The sequence below is a fragment of the Lissotriton vulgaris genome, chromosome 2_1, assembly GCF_964263255.1.
Source record: "Lissotriton vulgaris chromosome 2_1, aLisVul1.2, whole genome shotgun sequence".
NCBI classification, from domain to species: domain Eukaryota; kingdom Metazoa; phylum Chordata; class Amphibia; order Caudata; family Salamandridae; genus Lissotriton; species Lissotriton vulgaris.
The window spans coordinates 1639850744-1639870149 of NC_141687.1; the positions used below are offsets into that span (position 1 = coordinate 1639850744).

The window sequence follows — 19406 nt, forward strand, 5'->3', positions numbered from 1 at the left end:
TGCTGATGCATTCTGGATCAAGGGAGGAGTTGCACCAGGTCTTGTGACTCGAGCTTCTTTGAAGAAAAATAAGCTGCAAATGTCTGGGCCCAACACTAGACAGCAGGATTATGCAGAGCAGGTGTATTCACAACACCAGATTGTAAGAATACATGATCCGCATTTCAAGGGAAATCCAAATATGTAAATAAACGTGACAATCAGAAGAAACAGCTGTGCTTCCTTTTCTTGTTCCGGATCATTGTAAGAGTGCTAATGTTGGTGCGGCGGATATATATATATATATGTATCATAGGTTTCAGGCCTGATATAGTTAGGAATTAGCATTTAAAAAACCTTAGAAATTCACTGAAAAAACCTTAGGTTTTAGGGGTGTTATAGTTACCTGGACATTTCACTCGTACAAAACCATTGAAATTCCTCCGGTACTAACTATATCTCGCGCGCCCGCAATCCACTGCTGATCATATCACATATTACATCATTCCTGACATGGTCAGTGACATCACTGATGACATCTAAAATGACATCACTGATGACATCATCCAGTGAATATGGTTTGCTTCGTTATTTAAATATGTATTATATATATAGCAATTTGCATTGAAGAATGAGTGGATATATAAATATAAATATCTGGATGGAGGATTTAGGAGCAGTGTGATTGACTGTTTACTTGACTAATTCAAAGTGTCTCACTAAATATATTGGATAGTGACTAAACTGTGTGAACATCTGTATCAATTTGTCATTTGTTGTGTAAAATACTTCCCCAGTTGGTTACTAGCTATTTGAAAGTCTATATTAGTTATTTATTAGTTAACTGAGTATTTGTATGGGAGAGTGAATGTGTGTGTGGTTCGGTGGCAGGTATGTAACTGCCCAAAGATGTGTGATTAGTTGATTTAGTAGGTATATGACGTTAAGACTACATGTTATAACAGTTGTTTGGGTGAGTGAATATCTTTATGGGTGTGGTGATGAGCAAATATCTCTCTCAATCTTACATGTCCAACAAAGTTGAAAAATAAAAGGCAATGTATGTGTCAGTTGTTGTTTATAAATAAGTATACATAAGACTCAGTGATTGTATGCGTGACTTTATGGATAACTGTATACTTGTAATAGTGATTTTATTACACACTAAGTATAAGTTACTATCTATATAAATAGATAAAGTGGTGTTTGTAGAAGTGTATAGCTAAGTAAATGTAAGTATGATCCATTGTTTGCATAAGTGAATAGGATGACTTCATAAGTAAATAGGATGTGTGCTGGTGGGTAATGTCGATATAGGTGTATAAGTATATTTGATAGTGTTCTATTGATCATTGACTGCATGTATGAGTGAATCTGTAGGTAAGTGATTAGATGTGTGTATAGATCTAGGAATCACTGAGTGGGTTTTTAGAAACTTGTATTGGTGTGTCAATGGATTCAAATATGGTAGTCTGTATTTTACAGTGAGTGATGAAAGGTTATACTAGTGTATGATGAGGTGTATCTGATTGTCACGTGGATGATGTCATAAGTGATGTCATTTGAGATATCAGTGATGTCACTGACCATGTCATGAATGATGTAATATGTGACATCATCAGCAGTGGATTGCGGGCGCGCCAAATATAGTTAGTACAACTAACTATATCGGAGGAATTTCAATGGTTTTGTACGAGTGAAATGTCCAGGTAACTATAACATCCCTAAAACCTACGTTTTTTTCAGTGAATTTCTAAGGTTTTTTAAATGCTAATTCCTAACTATATCAGGCCTGAAACCTATGGTTTTTTTCAGTGAATTTCGAAGGTTCTCTACCTAAAGAATGGAAATTCAGCAGTTACAATTATACTTATAGTTCTACTTATGTTAACAAACTAAAACATGTGGCCGAAAGTAACTTAATGGCATGAGTTCTAGTTTCTTCAGATATGTATAACTATATTTATAACTATATGGTTTTGTGTGGGTAAAACATGAACCTAACTATAACGTCCCTCTAACTTTTTGTTTTTTTCTGTGATTTTTTTTTTACATAAAGTAATATATTAAAATGTGTGGGTACCCGCATCCCTAGATATAAAGTTTCATTTATTAACTCCAAAACTACTAAACAGATTTACACCAAATTACAAAAAGAGTTCTTCCTGGACCAAGAGCTAGCTTGCTACCAAATTTGGTGTAAGCCTGTAGCCATGTCTAAAAATTGCAAAATCCCTGTAGACATTGCATGGGGAAAAATCGTTTAGGGACCCTCCTTTTTCCCGGCCCCTGTTTGACGAATCACTCCAAACCTTTCCATGCAAAAGTAGGCCACTTTTTTTCAGAACATTTTGTGAAGATGCGTCCAACGGCACCAAAGTTACTAGCAAAACAAAAAATGCTTCATCTATGGGAAAAGTTGTTCCTAAATAGAACTACATACTGGCTATCACCAGTAGAATATCTATGTATATAAAATGTTGTTGGAAAACAAGGGTGCCCTCCGCAAGAAAGTAGGGGATGATTGTAGATTATTTGCATACAAAGAACGCAAGGTGAAAGGTTAAGTGTGGTGACAAATAATAATGATGAACGATGTTCTTATTGAAGAGATTTTATTTCATTTCTTTAGCTAAAAGCAAGAAATATTAGGCAAGCTTCTTTTTAGGTCAGGTTTAGATTGAAAATGTGTTCGTTTTTTTCATTTTTGTTTCTTCTTGACTTTGATTTTTGAGCCAGACTAGAGCTTGACTTCTTGTGTTTTGCAGTGACTGCTCAAGTTTTCTACTAGTAAAGGGGTGTGTTGCAGGCTTTGAGTGCTATTGCAGTCCTAGTTGGGAAGCCCAAATCTTACCTTTAGACATTAGGAATGGCATACTAAACCAAGATATAAAATTAAATGTATTTAAGATTTAGTGCTTCGTAAACTATGTTGCAGGTGCTGATTGGTAGGAGGTATGCACATACAGTGCAGTAAGATACAGCTTAAATACTTTCTACTTAGCAAGTGATGACTGTATGTAGCAATTTATCAATTGGGCTAAGGGGACAGTCATTTGGGAGGATATGCCCTTCACCTACCTGGAACCTTTCTTTCAGTAACAGAGTGTTACCTTCATTTAAGGTGAGTTTCTCCTACCTTGACCAAAAAATGTATTTAAAAAAGGGTCCCCTAGAAATAGGGTAGAATTATACCGCCCCGCTGTACATATAACTGTAGCATGAATCTGTTGAAGTACCTGACATTGTCTACATTAAAAAAAACTTCCTAATCCAGAAACTATATGAGCATGGGTGAAGAGGTGGCCAGGTGGCCACTCCAATCCAAACTAAATATGAGTGCTGTCTCTCTTTCAGCACTATTGTGTATGCAGGCTGGGCCAACGTAGATAGAAGACCCTATGTACATTCCACTTTACAAGAATTTTCCATCTAAAATTGTGACTTCAGCAGAATGTCAGCGGTAAAATCATTAAGACAATTATTATTTTCGGGGTGTTCCTTTATGTATAAACAAAAAAAGATTTAAAATACAAATGAGGATTTTTGAAGAGAAGAGCATTTCCCATAGTGTTTACAAGAACAGCAACTAGGTGAAGTGAGAGGAGTCCTTAAGATGATGCGAAAGTGAGAAAAAGAGACTCTGCACCAGAACAAAGGCTCTGTTCATCTCAGATTGTTTTTTCCAGGTTCAGACGTGCATTTCTCTGATCAGATCTATTGGACTCATGGAATTGGAAAATGGCTCTTCGTGGGAGGAGAAAGCGGGTCTGGATACGGAAGAGGCACAATTCCAATACTGCCGAAAAGTAATTTGAAATATCTATGACCGGATCAACATTGATTTTGCAATGGTATTATCCCCAAGACCATGTTGAGCCAACCTTTACTGCCTGAAGGTTATTCAACAATAAAAAGAGCGCTGCTAAGCCCATTATAAGATGCAGCATTGAAGTCCCTCCGACCTGCCAACAACTCTTGGCTCAGAGGACAACAAACATTCCAGTATTCAAATGGGCCAAGGGGAACAGACCCCTGAGGAACAATCATTCAAGGGCTCTATCAAAGGATGTCATCAATCTGCAGGAGACTACTGCGTTCAAGACAAAGACCACACCAGGCCACTGTTTCTTGATCCACATCCAAGGGCCGACCATCTGAGGATAGATATTGAAAACAGCCTCAGCATGAAGACAAGTACTGCTGCTGAGGAAATTAGACGTGGAGTCTGAGGCACATATGTTCAGATTTGCCCTCTGCTAATAGAGCTTCCATTGGCTCCAAAGAAGCCCCAAACCAAGGGCTTCTAGCCTCATCATTTGCTGACACCAATTTGATCCAGAACCTCATACTGTCCATCTTCTTAACCATATAGGCATCAAAGCTGATCTTGAAGCAAGGAACCTATCACTGCAAAAGGTATTGATGTGGAGATCAAAGTCAATTGAGTCATGACTGGTCTTAGAGGTGCCAGATCTCAAGCAGCCAAAGATCTGCATCCAACCTTTCTTGGTGAACATTCATATCAATCCCCCCAACTTACTAGAGCCACAAAAGGCACAGCCAGTACTTTGAAAGATAAGAAGCTGGCTTTTGAGGAGGAACTTTCGAGGAGTTTAAATTTTAGCCCATCCGAAAGAAAATTAGGGACCAGGTCACCAGCCCTGACACATATCAGACTTCAGACCAACTTCCACGACCGCCTCACACATCTCCACCAACACAGCCACCTCAGTAGCCTATCCATTCCCATTTTTTTTTTATTTGCATCCGGAGGGACAAGCAAATAACAGAACAAAGAAATTCATACATGAGATCAAAGAAAATCAATGCATTATGATTTACATCAATAAAAGAAATGTGAATCAAACAAACATTAAGGACAAATAATAATAGGAAAAGGGCTATCAAGAATCATGACATTATTATTCCCCAGATTCTGTCCACTTTCCGTTTAGCTTGTAGACCCCTAGTTGTTGCAAGAGCATATTCAAAATTATATATTTCTTTAACAAGACTCCACCATTCCATGACCGTGGGTGGATTGTGATGAATCCAGACCCTAGCAATTACCAACCTAGCACAAGATATTAAGATGTTCAACAGATCACATAGTACACTGTTCCCCCCTGAAATACCCACCAACATATCTGTTGATGTAAATATAATTGGGTCAGCCAATTTTGCAGACACCACTTTAGTTACTCCATTCCAGAATTCAACAAGGTGCGGACAAGTTAAAACATATGGATGATATTGGCCCCTCTTAAATCACATTTCAGGCATTTCGTACGATCACTGATGTTATTATTTGCTGCCCATTTAAGAATCCTATCTGGCGTATAGTACAATTGACATAAAGTTTTAAATAATTGTAACTTAAGACTAGAAGAATGGACAGAAAGATTTAAACTATTTAAAAAAGAGGTTATCATATTTGAAGACACATTAGTTGCCATCTTCCTGCTCCATTTCTCAGCTAATTTTGTAGTATCATCCGTACTATAATCAGAAAAGATTTTATATCCAATACTGATCAATGCTTTGTCAGCTTCTCTTTAAATACAATTCCAAACTTCAGAATCTAATATGTTAGTAAATCCTAATTTCCGCACAAAGTAATCCCTGATCTGATAATATTTAAACCGAGCCCCCTCTGACAAGTTATAGCATACCTTCAGCCTTTCAAATGAAAAAAACCCATTGTGGTCATATAAATCTCCCAGTATCTTAATACCGGATTCTGATAGCACAAAACCAGATGGATCATGAAAAATTTCTGGTAGACCCGGATTAGACCATAGAGGGGTTCTAACATGAAGAAGGGAACCTTTACTCTTAACAAGAATGGAGCGTCAGATATTAACAGTGTACCGTACCGTCTTAAACTTTACACGTTTAAAATAATTGGGGTCATTTAACCGATAAAGAAACATATTTGCCTCCTCTCCTAATATAAATCTGTGAAAATACAAACATTTATCAGGAATCAACAAACTACGAAAGCGGGTCAGAAAGGCAGACCAATAGTAGAGTTTAAAATCTGGTAAACCCAGTCCTCCTTGATTAAAAGGAAGTTTAAGTAAAGACACAGCTCGACGTGCTTTTTTGTACCCCCAAATAAAGCTACTGATAATACCCTCTAATCTATTAAAATAAGAGGTATTTACCCTCAGAGGGATAGAGCGAAAAAGATATAAGTATTTTGGTAGTATCTTCATTTTGGACAGGTTTATTCGGCCTATAATGCTAAGAGGTAACTCGTGCCATTTCTTAAATAACGAAATAGTCTCTTTTAATAATGGCTCAAAATTTAATGCAACTATTAAATCAATATTCTAAGAGATTTTTACCCCTAAATAAGTCGCTACATCACATGTCCCTATCACCAGGCTTGGTGGTTTGTGATTCATAACAATTTGAGTTTTGCTAGTATTAAGTCGGTAGCCAGAGACTGAGCCATATTTCTCTGCTTCTGCTACAATACCTTTCATAGCTTCTGAGACATTGGTAGAATAAACAGCGACATTGTCAGCATAGACGGTTTTTTAAGAGAGTTTAGGCCATTTGAAAAAGGGAAAATAAGATCTTGACTCTGAAGCGCATTCAAAAAGGGTTTTATTCCCAGGGCAAATAGTAGAGGTGATAACGGACACCCCTGTCTCATCCCGCGTTTAATCGGGAAGGTAGAGGTGCATTTTCCCATATAGCAAACTTTCCCCATAGGCTTATAATATAAAGATTGGATCCATTTCAAAAATTGGCCTTTTATACCGAAAGCCGATAGTACAGCCCATAAAAAACCCCACCCCACTCGGTCAAATGCTTTCTCTGGATCTAATAAAATCATATCGAGTGGGGTTGGCTTAGTCCGTGCAGTATCAAATGCGGAAATAGCCATATTAATATGCGCGGTAGTGTCCCTGCTAGGAATAAACCCGTGTTGCTGAGGTGACACGAGTTGTGACATTAATGGTGCTAACCGAGTTGCAAGTATCTTTGCAAATATTTTAGCATCGCTGTTTATAAGCGAAATAGGTCTATAAGGCCCTCTCTCGTGCGATGGTTTGCCTTTTTTAAGAAAAAAAATAATTTCAGTGGAATTCCAAGACTTTGGAGGATGCTCCCCCCTACTGATCGCTTGGATAACTTTAGTAGCGGAAGCAATTCCTCCATACAATTTTTAAATAATTCTAGAGGGATTGAGTCCTCCTCTACAGCTTTACCAGTTGCCAGGGAATTAATAGCAATCTTAATTTCCGTCATTGTGATATCCGCCGCAAGTTGATCTGATTGTTCATCCTCCATAGTTTTAACTCTATTTAAAGTTATATAATTTTTTATGTTATCTTCAATTACTTCAGTTTCAGGAGTATATAAATCTTGATAAAACAGTGCAAATTGCTGTAATGTCAATTTAGGATCTTGAAATAGTTGATTATTATTCCCTTTAATTTCCTTGATAGCCATTTGAGCTCGGCCTTCAGCCACTTTATATGCTAATATTTTGCCTATTTTTTCACCGCTTTCATATTGATTTAATTGATATTTTTTTAATTTACTAATGCTTTTTTCCCTGAACAAATTTTTAAAAGCTGATTTTAGTTCGATTAATTTAAAGTTTAAAGCTTCCACATTAGCTGCCCCTGTCAACAAAGCTTCAGATAGCTGATTTTCAATGTTAAGTATTTCTGCAATCATTTCCTCATTTTGGGATTTACACTCTTTATTTTGTCGCCAGATGAATTGTTGTGTGAATCCACGAATGCTTGCTTTGCATGTATCCCACACTATCATTGGTGAGGCTGAGTGCATATTTATATCAATAAATTCTTTTATATGATTTTTTAGTTGGAGCAAGAAGTTAAGATCCAAAAATAGGTATCGGGGAAATGAAAAAGGGCGAGGAATTTGTCTCTCTGTTGCAACATCAAATGATATAAGGATCGGGTTATGGTCCGAGGTAACTCTTGGGCATATTACCATAGTGCTAGTTTCAAGGATGAGATCCGATACCCAGACCATATCTATGCGTGAGCATAATTTGTGTGCAGCAGAATAATAAGTATAACCTGCTATATTGGGATATAAGCCTCTCCAAGCATCTTTAATTGAATGAATTGCTGCAAGATCTAAAATTGCAGCCCTGGTCTTTCGCATTCTCTGGAATGATCCCTTTCTAGTTGTATCTAAATTATAGTTCATAATACAATTAAAGTCCTCGAGTACTATACACTCCCCTCCCCATGTAAGCAACTCCATGTTAATCTGATCAAAAATCTTCGGTTCGTCCTGATTAGAGGCGTAGATCCCACAGATTATATATTTACAGCCTTCAAGTGTTATCTGTCCAATTGCCCATCTACCAGCCTTATCAGTTAGAGTTCTATTGATTTCTACCTTAAGTTGTTTATGTTTTAATATTGCCACCCCCATATTGAAGCATTAAATTCAGTACATATTAACACCTTGGCTGCTGATGGAATTCCCCTCCTGTGCTGAACTTTATTAATTCCCATTGTTTCATGACGAGCTCAGCTCGTCATCAGCACAGCTCCACTGTGCCTCATGACGAACTGAGCTCGTCATGAGCATGGAAGGGGTTAAAATATCATACCCCAGTTGTTTAAATAATTTTCTATCCTTATATGCAATATGAGTCTCAGTAATTACTGCTATTTGAGGGTTATACATTTTAAGTTCTTCAAACACAAGATTTCTTTTAATCTTACTGTTCAAGCCCGCCACATTCCAGACTAGACATTTTAATTGATACATTCTATAAAATAGATATTTCTATCTTTAGTGCCCTTATACCAAATGAAATCAACCTTACTACATCTCAGTATTATGAAACTGCTTGCCCTCATGATGCCATTTTTACCCTGAAAAAACACCACACCCTCCGCACCCCTACCTATCAGCCGCTATCCCACCCCCCTCCCAAACCTTTGCCTACATACAGGTCCCCCCATTAACCCAGCTGCCGCTGTAGTGGCAGCTAAAACGGAGTCACTGCCACGAGGATCCGGGCATTCAAAAAAAAAAAAGAGATCAAATCAGATCCTCTGATACATTATATAGTACCTTATAGCTGTACATCAACAAGAAAAAATATATATAATTGCTTTCAATTAGAAAACAGCCAAGTACCATTCGTAATTTAGATATCAGTTGAGTTATTCAACATTATTTAAAGAAAGAGATTATATATAGCATAACTCATAAATAGTTCATTGTCCATTTTTTTCCAATTTCCATTTAACCATTACTTGCTCGATCTCATTTTCTTCCAAGAAGTAATATGTACGACCATCTTTTAGAACTTTCAGCTTGGCTGGCTCTTGCAAAAAAGCCTGACCCCCCAGCTCCTTTATTGGGTCAATATATTGTTTCAGTTTCCAACACCGTTCCATAGAGAGTTTGCTTAAATCTGATCTTACAAAGAAAGTAGTTGAATCAATAGTAACTGGGGTATTTGGTCTCGCTTTTAATGAGATAGCCTGGCGAAGTAGGAAGTTACCAACACAGATTAGGATTGGACGGGGGTATTTGCTTCCCTTATTCCTTTGAACCAGTGGAAGCCGGTGGGCTCTTTGTATCTGTGAGTCCCAATCCCAATCTGATAATTCAGGAAACGCTTTCTGAAATAAACGAACAATGTATGCTCTAGAGTCAGCTCCTTCTGCCCCTTCCACAATACCAAATATGCGAAGATTCTGTCTGCGTTGTCGATTTTCTAAATCTTCAAGTTTAGCTTGCATTTGACAGATCTGAGCCTCATGTTTATTTACAGCTATTTCAGAGCGAGAAGATTTTTCCTCTGTTAAAACCACTCTTTGTTGTAACTCTGCAACATCCTGGGATATAGCACCAAGTTTACAGGATATCTCATGCAATGAGGATTGCGTCTTGCTGCTATCCTCCCTCATCTGCTGATAGTGAGATTGGGCTTCGTGTTTTTGTTCATTTAATAGCTGCAAAATCATCTGAAATGACGAAGGCACCTCCCCTTGGAGATTCCAATCGTTAGATATAGGAATACTATTCTGTGATGTATTCCCCAGAAATGAAGCACTAGGGCTTTCAGACCCAATTAAATTGGAATCCTTTGTTATTCCTGTCATTGGATTTATCACGGGCAATACCGTTGCAGAGGTTGTTTCTGCCTGTAGAGCAGGAAGGGGAGAGGATGCACTTGAAATTATCACCGGCAATACAGGTGCTGGGATTATTACTGTTTGTGGGGCATTGGAAGAGAAGGATGAAATTTCCGTTAAAATGACAGCCGTTTCAATCTCATTAGACCCATTCCCTAATACCACAACAGGGGTAGTATGACCACTTTGTCCGCTTTGGGAATTATTAGATATTTCTGACAGCCCCTTTACTGTCTCCCCGGACGCACCTGTCTCAATAGGGCTATTTCCTGAAAGTCTTAAATCCATCGATTTAACACCGCCCTTGGCTTGTACCCATTTCCTTATCGGGCTGTTATCCGCTATAGCTTTTACAGTAGTAAACTTAGGTTTATTTATAGTTCTCTTAAATTTATTCTTAGTCTTGCCTCTTGGTTTTTTTTATACTGTTAGCTTTATCTTTAGCCGAGCAACAGGGTGTACTGTTGCCTGGGTCAGGAAGATCGCAGTATTCCTCATCAGTTTCTGCTGCATCCACATGTTCCAGATATTCTGACCCCTGAATCTCTTTTGCTCCCTCCACTTCACTAGATATCTCCACTTCTTCCAGCATCTCTGTTGTTAATACTGATGTGGAGATAGGTAGTATATTTTCTGCATTGGTATTTATCATTGATTGTATCTCTGATTGCAGCTGAATGTTATTAATAGAGGCACAGTCTTTTAACATTGTATTATTCATGCTTGCATTATCTATAGAAGTGCCTATATCAGTTTCAGTCTCCAGAGCAGTGTTTACATCTTGATTAACCCTGCAGGCTACAATGCTATCCTCTATACCAGAGGGATTGATAATGTCCGAGGGTGTCAGAGAATCAGAAGCAGTAGATTTAGGCATAGTATTATCAGATGATAGTTTAGTTTTATCAGTGAGAGGGGGGGCGAAGAAATGATTTACCAGTATTTGAATGTAAAATCAGTTTCTCTTGCCTACCCATAATTTTCCTTCCTGCATCAGACATCTGTGCCTCTGACCGCACCGTGGAAGTCTCAGAAGTCATTGCTGTAGTTACCGTCAGTACCGTGGCAGCATCTGTGACATTATTTACCAATGTCTGTTTCATCACCGCCGTCCGTGTGTTCCTTCCCGGTGGCTTTGGCGCCATCACCCCAAGCTCGACTACCACCAACGAGTTAGAATTCCAGTGAGCCGGCAGGCCAAGCCAGCCGAATGCCGACCAGCCCTTCGCAGCTGTAGGGGTGAGACGCGGCAGCTGAAAGGAGCGGAGCAACCCCCTCACCCGGCTCTCAAACAGCCGAAGCCGCAGCATCCGCCACTGCCTCCAGTTACGTGCAAATTTTTCACCGACGCGTCAGGCGAGCAGTTCCTGCCGAGACTCTCAGCCTCTCTCAATCAGCTGAAACCTCCGTCTCCACCTCCGGTTGCGTTCAGCCTCTCCTCAATGCAGTAGCAAGTGAGCCGTTCCTATCCAGACTCACAGCCCACAATCATTAATTGTTTTAGCTGTTATCTCCGACAGTTCGTACTCAGCTGTCAAAGACAATGTGATTTTGCCAAAAGTTGGTTAAAAGGCGATAACCATCAAAGCCATAGTCCGGACCCTCAGTGAGAGTTCTCCGTACTGGCGGTGTCAATCCGCCATCTTGGACCAAATAGTCTATCCATTCCCATCACGATAGTCCTTATGAACCTCAGGACCAGTACACTGATCCTGAGCCCCCTGGGGATGGAGATGATCAATTTGGTGCACAAGACAGCAGCACCTTGGAGTCCAGGCTTCACCTACAGATGATACTACTTCACACCACAATGTAATATAGAGGGCAGCTGACCACCACAAAGTCTACCTTTATGTGGTCAAAAAGAAGGATTCTTTTTATGGAACACAATCCAAAACTGTGGCTTCTTCACATGCTAAAGAGCATTACCAAGTGTGACACAGAGAATTTTCTATGCTTTTTCAAAGATCCAGTAATGACCCTGAGGTTCGACCAAAAATATAAACCTGCCCCAGATGAACCTATGTACATGCAAGTACCTGTATCACCAGATGTCCTGGTCATCACAGGGCCAGAAGGAGGGCATGTTCTAAGGCTACTGAATATGATCCACCTGACAAGGACAACAGAAAGACTGATGCGACAAGTAAGCATGCTGCTATGGGGGCAGCGACTCAGTAGAGAATTGCCAACGTCAGAGGGCTCCCTTTCCCATTCTGATCGTCATCACTGGGAGAGAATGGAGCAGCTGGAAAAACATATTCCAGAGAAGTACCGGAAGAGAAGAAGAGACCTAGTACAAGAAGGCACAAATATTTCTAGTGCCAATATTTGTTGCACTCTGGTCCTGGCTGAAATAGCTTCTGAATGGTCAACACAATGTCACGCTTGGCTTTGGGTCTCCAGCTTTCACCTAGAGATCCAACAGTACCTCATCAATATTCCATTTGATGGGGAATATCTCTTTGGACCTCTTACACTAAGCTTGAGAAAATCGAGACTGACACTGTGAAAGTCATGGGAGCCCTACATACCCAGTCATCCAAAACCGGGTTTCATAAATAGCAAACAAGAAGAGGGGCTAAGCTGCTTAACAGCTCAGCACTCCGGAATCCAGCAGCGATAATCTTTTCAGGATGGGTATACTTCCAAAACCTATGGTTGAGGTGGTTACCAATGCAGTGGCAGAGGCAATGGGGAAGGCAGGACTAGAAATGGCACCTAAACCTCCAAACAGTGACTGACCCTCCATTTGCCCCAATCCCACATTTGTGAGTGGGAGAATCCAATTATCCTTCCTAGAATTGGGGAGGAAATAACCTCAGACAAGTGGGACCTATCGGTTGTTCAGCAGGGATACTGCTCGGAGATTAACTCCATCAAACATACTGTCTAATTAGCACGCTATTGGTCAGGAACACAAGTGCTGTTGCAAGAGGAAGTGCAAGCTCTTCCAAGTGAGGGTGTCATGGAGCAGCTGCTCCCATACCAGAACAGACAAGGGGTGTATTCCATTCCCTTTCTCATTCTCAAGAAAGACGGTGCTATGCCGCCTATTCTTGACCTCAGGCCACTCTATTGTTACAGCCTGTCTTAGCCCTTCAAAATAACAACCCTACAGAATGTTTATGCCTGTTCTATAAAAGAGATCATAAAGTGATTCTCACCTTCAAGGACACCTACTTCCACGTCCCCATACATTCGAAACTTCACTGATACCTACATTTTGTGGTAACTGGACAGCACAGCCAATTCAAAGTTCTACTATTCGGAGTCACAACACCCCCAGAGTTGTTCAATTAATGTCTAGCAGTGATAACAGCACACCTGTGCTGCAGCGCCTTTCTTGTCTTTCCATAAGTGGATGACTGGCTGTTAAAGAGCGCAGCCAGCAGCAGTGCATAGTCAACACACAGTCGGTGGTGTACCTATAACACAGGATGGGGATCAACTTCAACGTACAAACGTCTCCTCGACACCCAGCAGGTCCAACCTTTTCTAGGAGGGGTGTTAAACTGCATCACAGGAAAGGCCAACCAAAACTAAGAGAAGGTGATTGCATTTCAAAGGCTGGTACCTCTTTTTCAGATACAGCATCCAATAACTGTTTCATTTATAGCAACTGTAACAAACACACACAAGACTGAATATGTGCCTGTTTGAAGGGCGGGTAGCCCCGCAATGCTCTCAAGGGGAGGATCTATAGGAAGATCTAGTGTTGATGGTGCTCAGGGTTCAACACACACTTGAATGGTGAAACAACTAGAACGTCTTGCTGGGCAGACCAGTTCTACACCCTTAACCCTAGGTGATCATTACCATAGACTCTGCACTCATGGGGTTATGTTATTTTGCTATTTATATTGTATTCTATGGCAAAAGGTGTTACACACAATAGATGCCAAAAAAGCCCTAATGTACTACATCGATAGGAGAAAAGCCATTCGTAACACAATGTAACTGTGTGCTGCTTTTGCTAAGCCTCACCTAGGAAATCCCATTGCCAAAGGTTTTATTGCTGAATGGATAGTTAAGTGCATTCAGACTGCTATGCTAGAGCTAAGCACACACTGAACTCTTTGCCGAAGGAACATTCCATTAGAAAGAAAAGAGCAACTATAGCCGGTTTAGGAAATATACCCATATAAGATATCTGCAAGGCTGCTACATGATCAACACTACATATGGTCACTAAGCATTATTGTGTGGACATTGAACCCTTCCAGAGGCTTTAGTTGGCATCAAGAACTTTATTCTGAACATCTACATCATATGCTTGCTAGTCACCACCTTATGAAAGTATATTGAATGCTCTTCAGTCTATGCCGAGCATGTGATCAACAGCAGCACATGCTACAAAGAGAAAATATTACTTATCCTGCCACTACCTGTTTGTAGCTTGTCGTGTTGTAGATGTACTTGTCTCCCTCCCTCCGCCCCTGGAAGTGAGCCCTGAGCTCAAATGTTTCTCATCAAGGGTTAGTCATAGAGCACAGTGCACACTTCTTGTCTAAACTCCACTTCATTACTCACTCGCCTGGGAAAAACAATCTGAGGGGGCAGTCTTTGCCGAGTATGGAGGCTTCTTAAAAAAAGTAAAAACTTGAAAACATCTGCTGCATACAGTAGACAAAGGAGTAATCCGAACATGTGAACCTACACCACTACAGTCTAAATAAAAATGGTTACTGGTAAGTAATATTTTCCTTTTCAGCAGATCACAACCTAATGACCAGAAAAAAGGTTGAACACTTACACTAGTGATTACAAAACCCCTGTTTTCATGTTGTCTTATAACATTCCAAAACCAATCATCACAGTACCATTATGCTGCCCTGTTGACCAGAGAACCCATATGCCAATAGTTGCTGCCCCCCCCCATATTCCCCTTCCCCCAGGTAAACCATGCTAAAACTGCAAAAAAGAAAGGGTTCTTGTGCGAGATTTCAATACTTACCAATTGCCAGCCACCACTGCCAGATTTGAGGAAATTCCATCATCACTGCAAGACAAAAGTGATACATTCTGTGTCATTCTCAAGGTAGAAGACTCCTCAACCAGGGATTATGTGTCTCAACACCAGGCTGTAGAGTAATGTTGAGGTCTGCAAGAAACGTATTACCAGCAAGGCGATGAGGGATTGTGTTACCAGTGTACATGACACTAATGATGATTGCTATAGTATAGTTTTCAATTATTGAGTATGGAGCTGCTTCTTCTACTAGCCATATCGGCTGTATCGTCTAAAGTTTTGGAAGTAATGTATGAAGTATTGTGGCCAGTTCTGGGGAACTCTTCTGCAGTATTTGGTACCGTTTTAGAGGCGCCATCTGGTGAATGGTTTCCTTTGCAGCAGCAATATATAGATTATTTTAGAAAGATTTGGAGGTCACAGCTGGATCATTCTGTCCAGTTTTAGTGGCCACATTGGCATCACTGTGCAGCTCATCTAAGGTATACTGCGTGGTTTTGGAGGCCTCTCCCCAGAGGGATAGACAAACTGGAGACAGTTACAGAGGGTTGCCAAAAGGGCAAGTGGTTTACACCCCAGATTCCTGAACCACGTCCAAGAGGATATAATCATGTACACTGGGGAAAAGTAGGGAAAAGTGATATCAAGAGATGTTACCATTTATAAAGTTAATATAATAGAGAATGAGGAGGGAGTGTTGTTGTTTTTTAAATCTAGTTAGAGCTCCTGAAATAAAAACCTGGGTGTAGGAAGGTGGATACCTAACTATGGTTACCCCAGATTTTTTGCCTAGTGTTTAGCTGGTTTTCGACTTAGTTGGCCTGGGATCCTGCTAATCACGGCCCCAGGCTATCTGCTCTCTCTTTAAAATGGACTTCATGTACCCTAGGTACATCTCCAATTGGATACTGGGTCACCTTATGAGCCCCTGTACAGTGTACTATAGGTACCCACGGCATAGGTGCATCCACGGCCTACCAGGGGCTGCAGCATGTATTATGCCACCCCTTACTGGCCACCCAAATTGACACAACTGGCTGATCACTCAGCTGGGTCAAGGTGGTGTAATCATCTTTTGCTTTAGATATAGTATACCTATATCTAACCTTATATCTAGACAAATATACACCTATAAGTCACTCCTATGGCAGGCCTTAACAATCCCGGAGGCAGAGTGCTTGGTTTTATGTGAGATGGTGCTCTAGCATGAGCTGAGCCTGTCTGCAGCTTTAAGAACCATGTCCTTATAGCTGTTCTAGGATATTGCCATACCATATACTCTTAAGTGCATTATGAACCTCCCGGTTAAATGCTAACTATGGTTTGGCTTTATCAAAACATGTCGAGTAAGGTGTCATACGATTTGGAATACTACCCCTTGCCAGTCCTGGCGACGGGGGTAGCATTCCACCCTTCTAGAGGGAGAAGACATGTTGTTCCTACTATTCCCGGTTAAAGTTAACCAGAGCCTCAGCATCACAAAATGGATGCTGCTGCCACAGACACAAGTCTGACCTCCTGCTGCTGGGAGCCCTTCCAGCGATGGAGGCTTGTACAATAGGTTTCCTGCCTTGGGAGGTGCTAGCACCACCTCAGACAGGACTTTGTGTATTGGGACAGGGAGGGCTGAAAGGATTGAGACACTGCCTGGGGCACACAAGGTGTCCCATGCATAGGCCAGTTCAAACCGGTGCTGGGGCACTCAAGCCCCAGCTCTGGCGCGAAACTGGACAAAGGGAAAGGGGTGTAACCACCCCCTTCCCTGGTCCCACACATAGGAGGGACCTAGCAGGTAATCCAGCCCCTAAGATTGGTATATAGGTAGGAGCGGAGTCACAGGACTTGAGATTATCCTGACTGAAACTTTGAAATTACACTCTGGACCTTCATTACTCTACTTTGGAAGAAGACGACTGAAGAATCTCCCTTGTGGTCAAGGAGTGACCACCCTGCACAAGCAGGCACCATCCAGCGATCGACGACTTGCTTTGCCGCCGCCTCCCGCCCGAGCCCAGAGCCTGACAAGAACCGGATTCCCAGACATCCAACAGCCCGATCCACAGTCCCTGCAAAGCTGAGACCCGTGGAGGCGACGGTAGACGCGGGACCGGCCATCTTGAAAAGTCTGCGACCTGCTAACTGTGCAGCCCCCCGAGGCCTCCTCGAGGCCTCCTCGAAGCTGTGCTGTGCAGCCCCGAGCAGCATCTGCACCAAAGATCAGCCCTGCACACTCCACGAGTTCTGCGTGGGGCCCTTTTGCATTTTCCTGCTCAACGCGTCTGCCCGGTCACTTGCCCGTTGGCTAGGGGCCATCTTGGTGACGATCTTTTGAAACTACACCACTGGTCTGTTTGCTCCAGACTGGCCCTTGCTTCCCTCAAAAGAAGCAGCCCCTCAGACCTTGCTGGTCTGAGTAAGAAGCCTACATCGATTCCTGCGTGGGTTGCCTTTGCCAAGGCTTGTTGACTCCAATCCTGAAGCCGACACCGTCGACACCGAGAGCCTTCGTGGAAAAGTCCGTGCCTGCCTCCTGGTCATCGTCGACGCCTCCTGGTCCACGTGGCTGCAGAGACAAGCTTCCCATCAGCACCTGATTGCAACGTGACATCACCTGGTTCCATCCTGGTCACTGGCTAGTGACCCAGACTCTGTCCCCTCTGCTTTCAGGTCCTCTACATCTTCGATCCACCCTTGGATCTACCCGGACTCTTCTCTTCTGGCCGCCTGCAGCATCTTTTCTCCAAGGCTCCATAGATCTCCACGACGAAACCCGACACACTTTGGGACCTATGCACCCGCTTCCTGTGGGTTAGGTAACACGAGTACTACGGTGCTCCTGTAGAGGTTTACACTCCTAGTGTCCTAGTTTCAAGTGGTTAAGTTCTATTCCAGTCGGAAGACTCCTAAATCTTTATTTTTATATCTTTTACGCACCCATTGACTTCTATGTGTGAACGTGTGTGCCTTTAGACACTGCACACGCATCCCGTGGGCCTCCTGCTCCCTAACCATTGTTAGTCCAGTGTAGCCCCAGCGATTCCCAAGGCCCTAGGCCTTACCATTGTTTGTGACGTGGTGCTTATACCACTTTTTTAATATATGGTTTAGCGGGCCACCCCGGCCTATCCATAATTGTGCAACTTTTGTCTATTCTATTAAGTTCCTTGTTTTGCGCTTGTGCTTCTGTGCTCATAAAGAGTTCAGGGGTTTGTTTAGAAATAAATACATATATATTTTGAATATATATCCTGTGTGGTGTCCTTTCATTTGGTATTAAAGGGATTGCATATGGTAAAACAGCTGGCTTCACATGCCCTCTTGAGTTTAGCCTAAGACTGCTTTGTCCATGCTACCTCTAGGATAGCTGGTCTATAAGGTTGACTTTACAACCATCACCATAAGGGTTGTTTGGACTGGTGCAAGGTGCTCACTAGAATAGTGAACATCAGATACCAGGCCAACTTCTCACACTGGGGATGAGTTGCTCAGTAATAACGTTCAAGTATATCTGTCTACAGCAACGATAGTGAATCTACAAAAGAGTCTCCAATCAGAAATAGGTAAAAAAAAAAAAAGTAAGTTAATTAAAAAAGGTAGGTCACAAAACAAAGTTTTTTGTAAGCCATTAGGTTTGGTCATGGCAAGCTCGCCTTTTTTGTGCTAACGTGCAATATGCAGCAGTTCAGGCACACCATTTGCCACATGCTGTATGTCATGGTGGGGTGGGTGGAAGCAAAACATGAATGACACCTGAACAGAACAATGGATGAACAGGGCAGACCCAAACCCCCTTTATGCATGTACAGATGTATGTATTTTTATAATGACACTTTTGGAAAACATGAGACTGGCAAGACTGCTAAAGCGGTCTCTTGGTTATACCTAAACAGATACCCAAAAGTTATGTGCAAATAAGATTGAAGCTGGGGTTTGGTATTCTGTTAGAAGAATGCTGGATGAGACATGGTCAGACCTGATGGCCCTGGCATTCTGACCAGTTCATAATCTGTGTTTTAGTACTTATTTCTAAAAAATCTCTTGCAAGAAAATTGTAATAATCAGTGCAGCCATAGTTAAAAAATTAATATTCAGAAATCCTTCTGGAGTGGCATTAAAGTGCAATCAGTGACGTAACTACTATGGAGGGAGAAAGGCCCAGGCCATGGCCTCGAGCCAAGGAAGTGTTGAACATGACCCCCAGGGGACCTACAACAACAGACACAGCAGAAAGACTAGGAACTTCAACACAGAGGCTGAGAGAAAAGACAGCGTGCATCAGTTCAATCCTGCAGTGG

General features: G+C 41.5%; 1 protein-coding gene across 1 annotated transcript in view; it reads right to left on the reverse strand.

The window, feature by feature from the left end:
• TMEM244 (transmembrane protein 244) overlaps window positions 1–19406 on the reverse strand; it is a 289090-nt gene that overhangs the window by 14544 nt on the left and 255140 nt on the right. The window contains exon 5 of the mRNA XM_086957516.1: window positions 15097–15141. Coding sequence (XP_086813642.1) covers window positions 15097–15141 — 45 coding nt within the window. The remainder of the gene's footprint in view (window positions 1–15096; window positions 15142–19406) is intronic.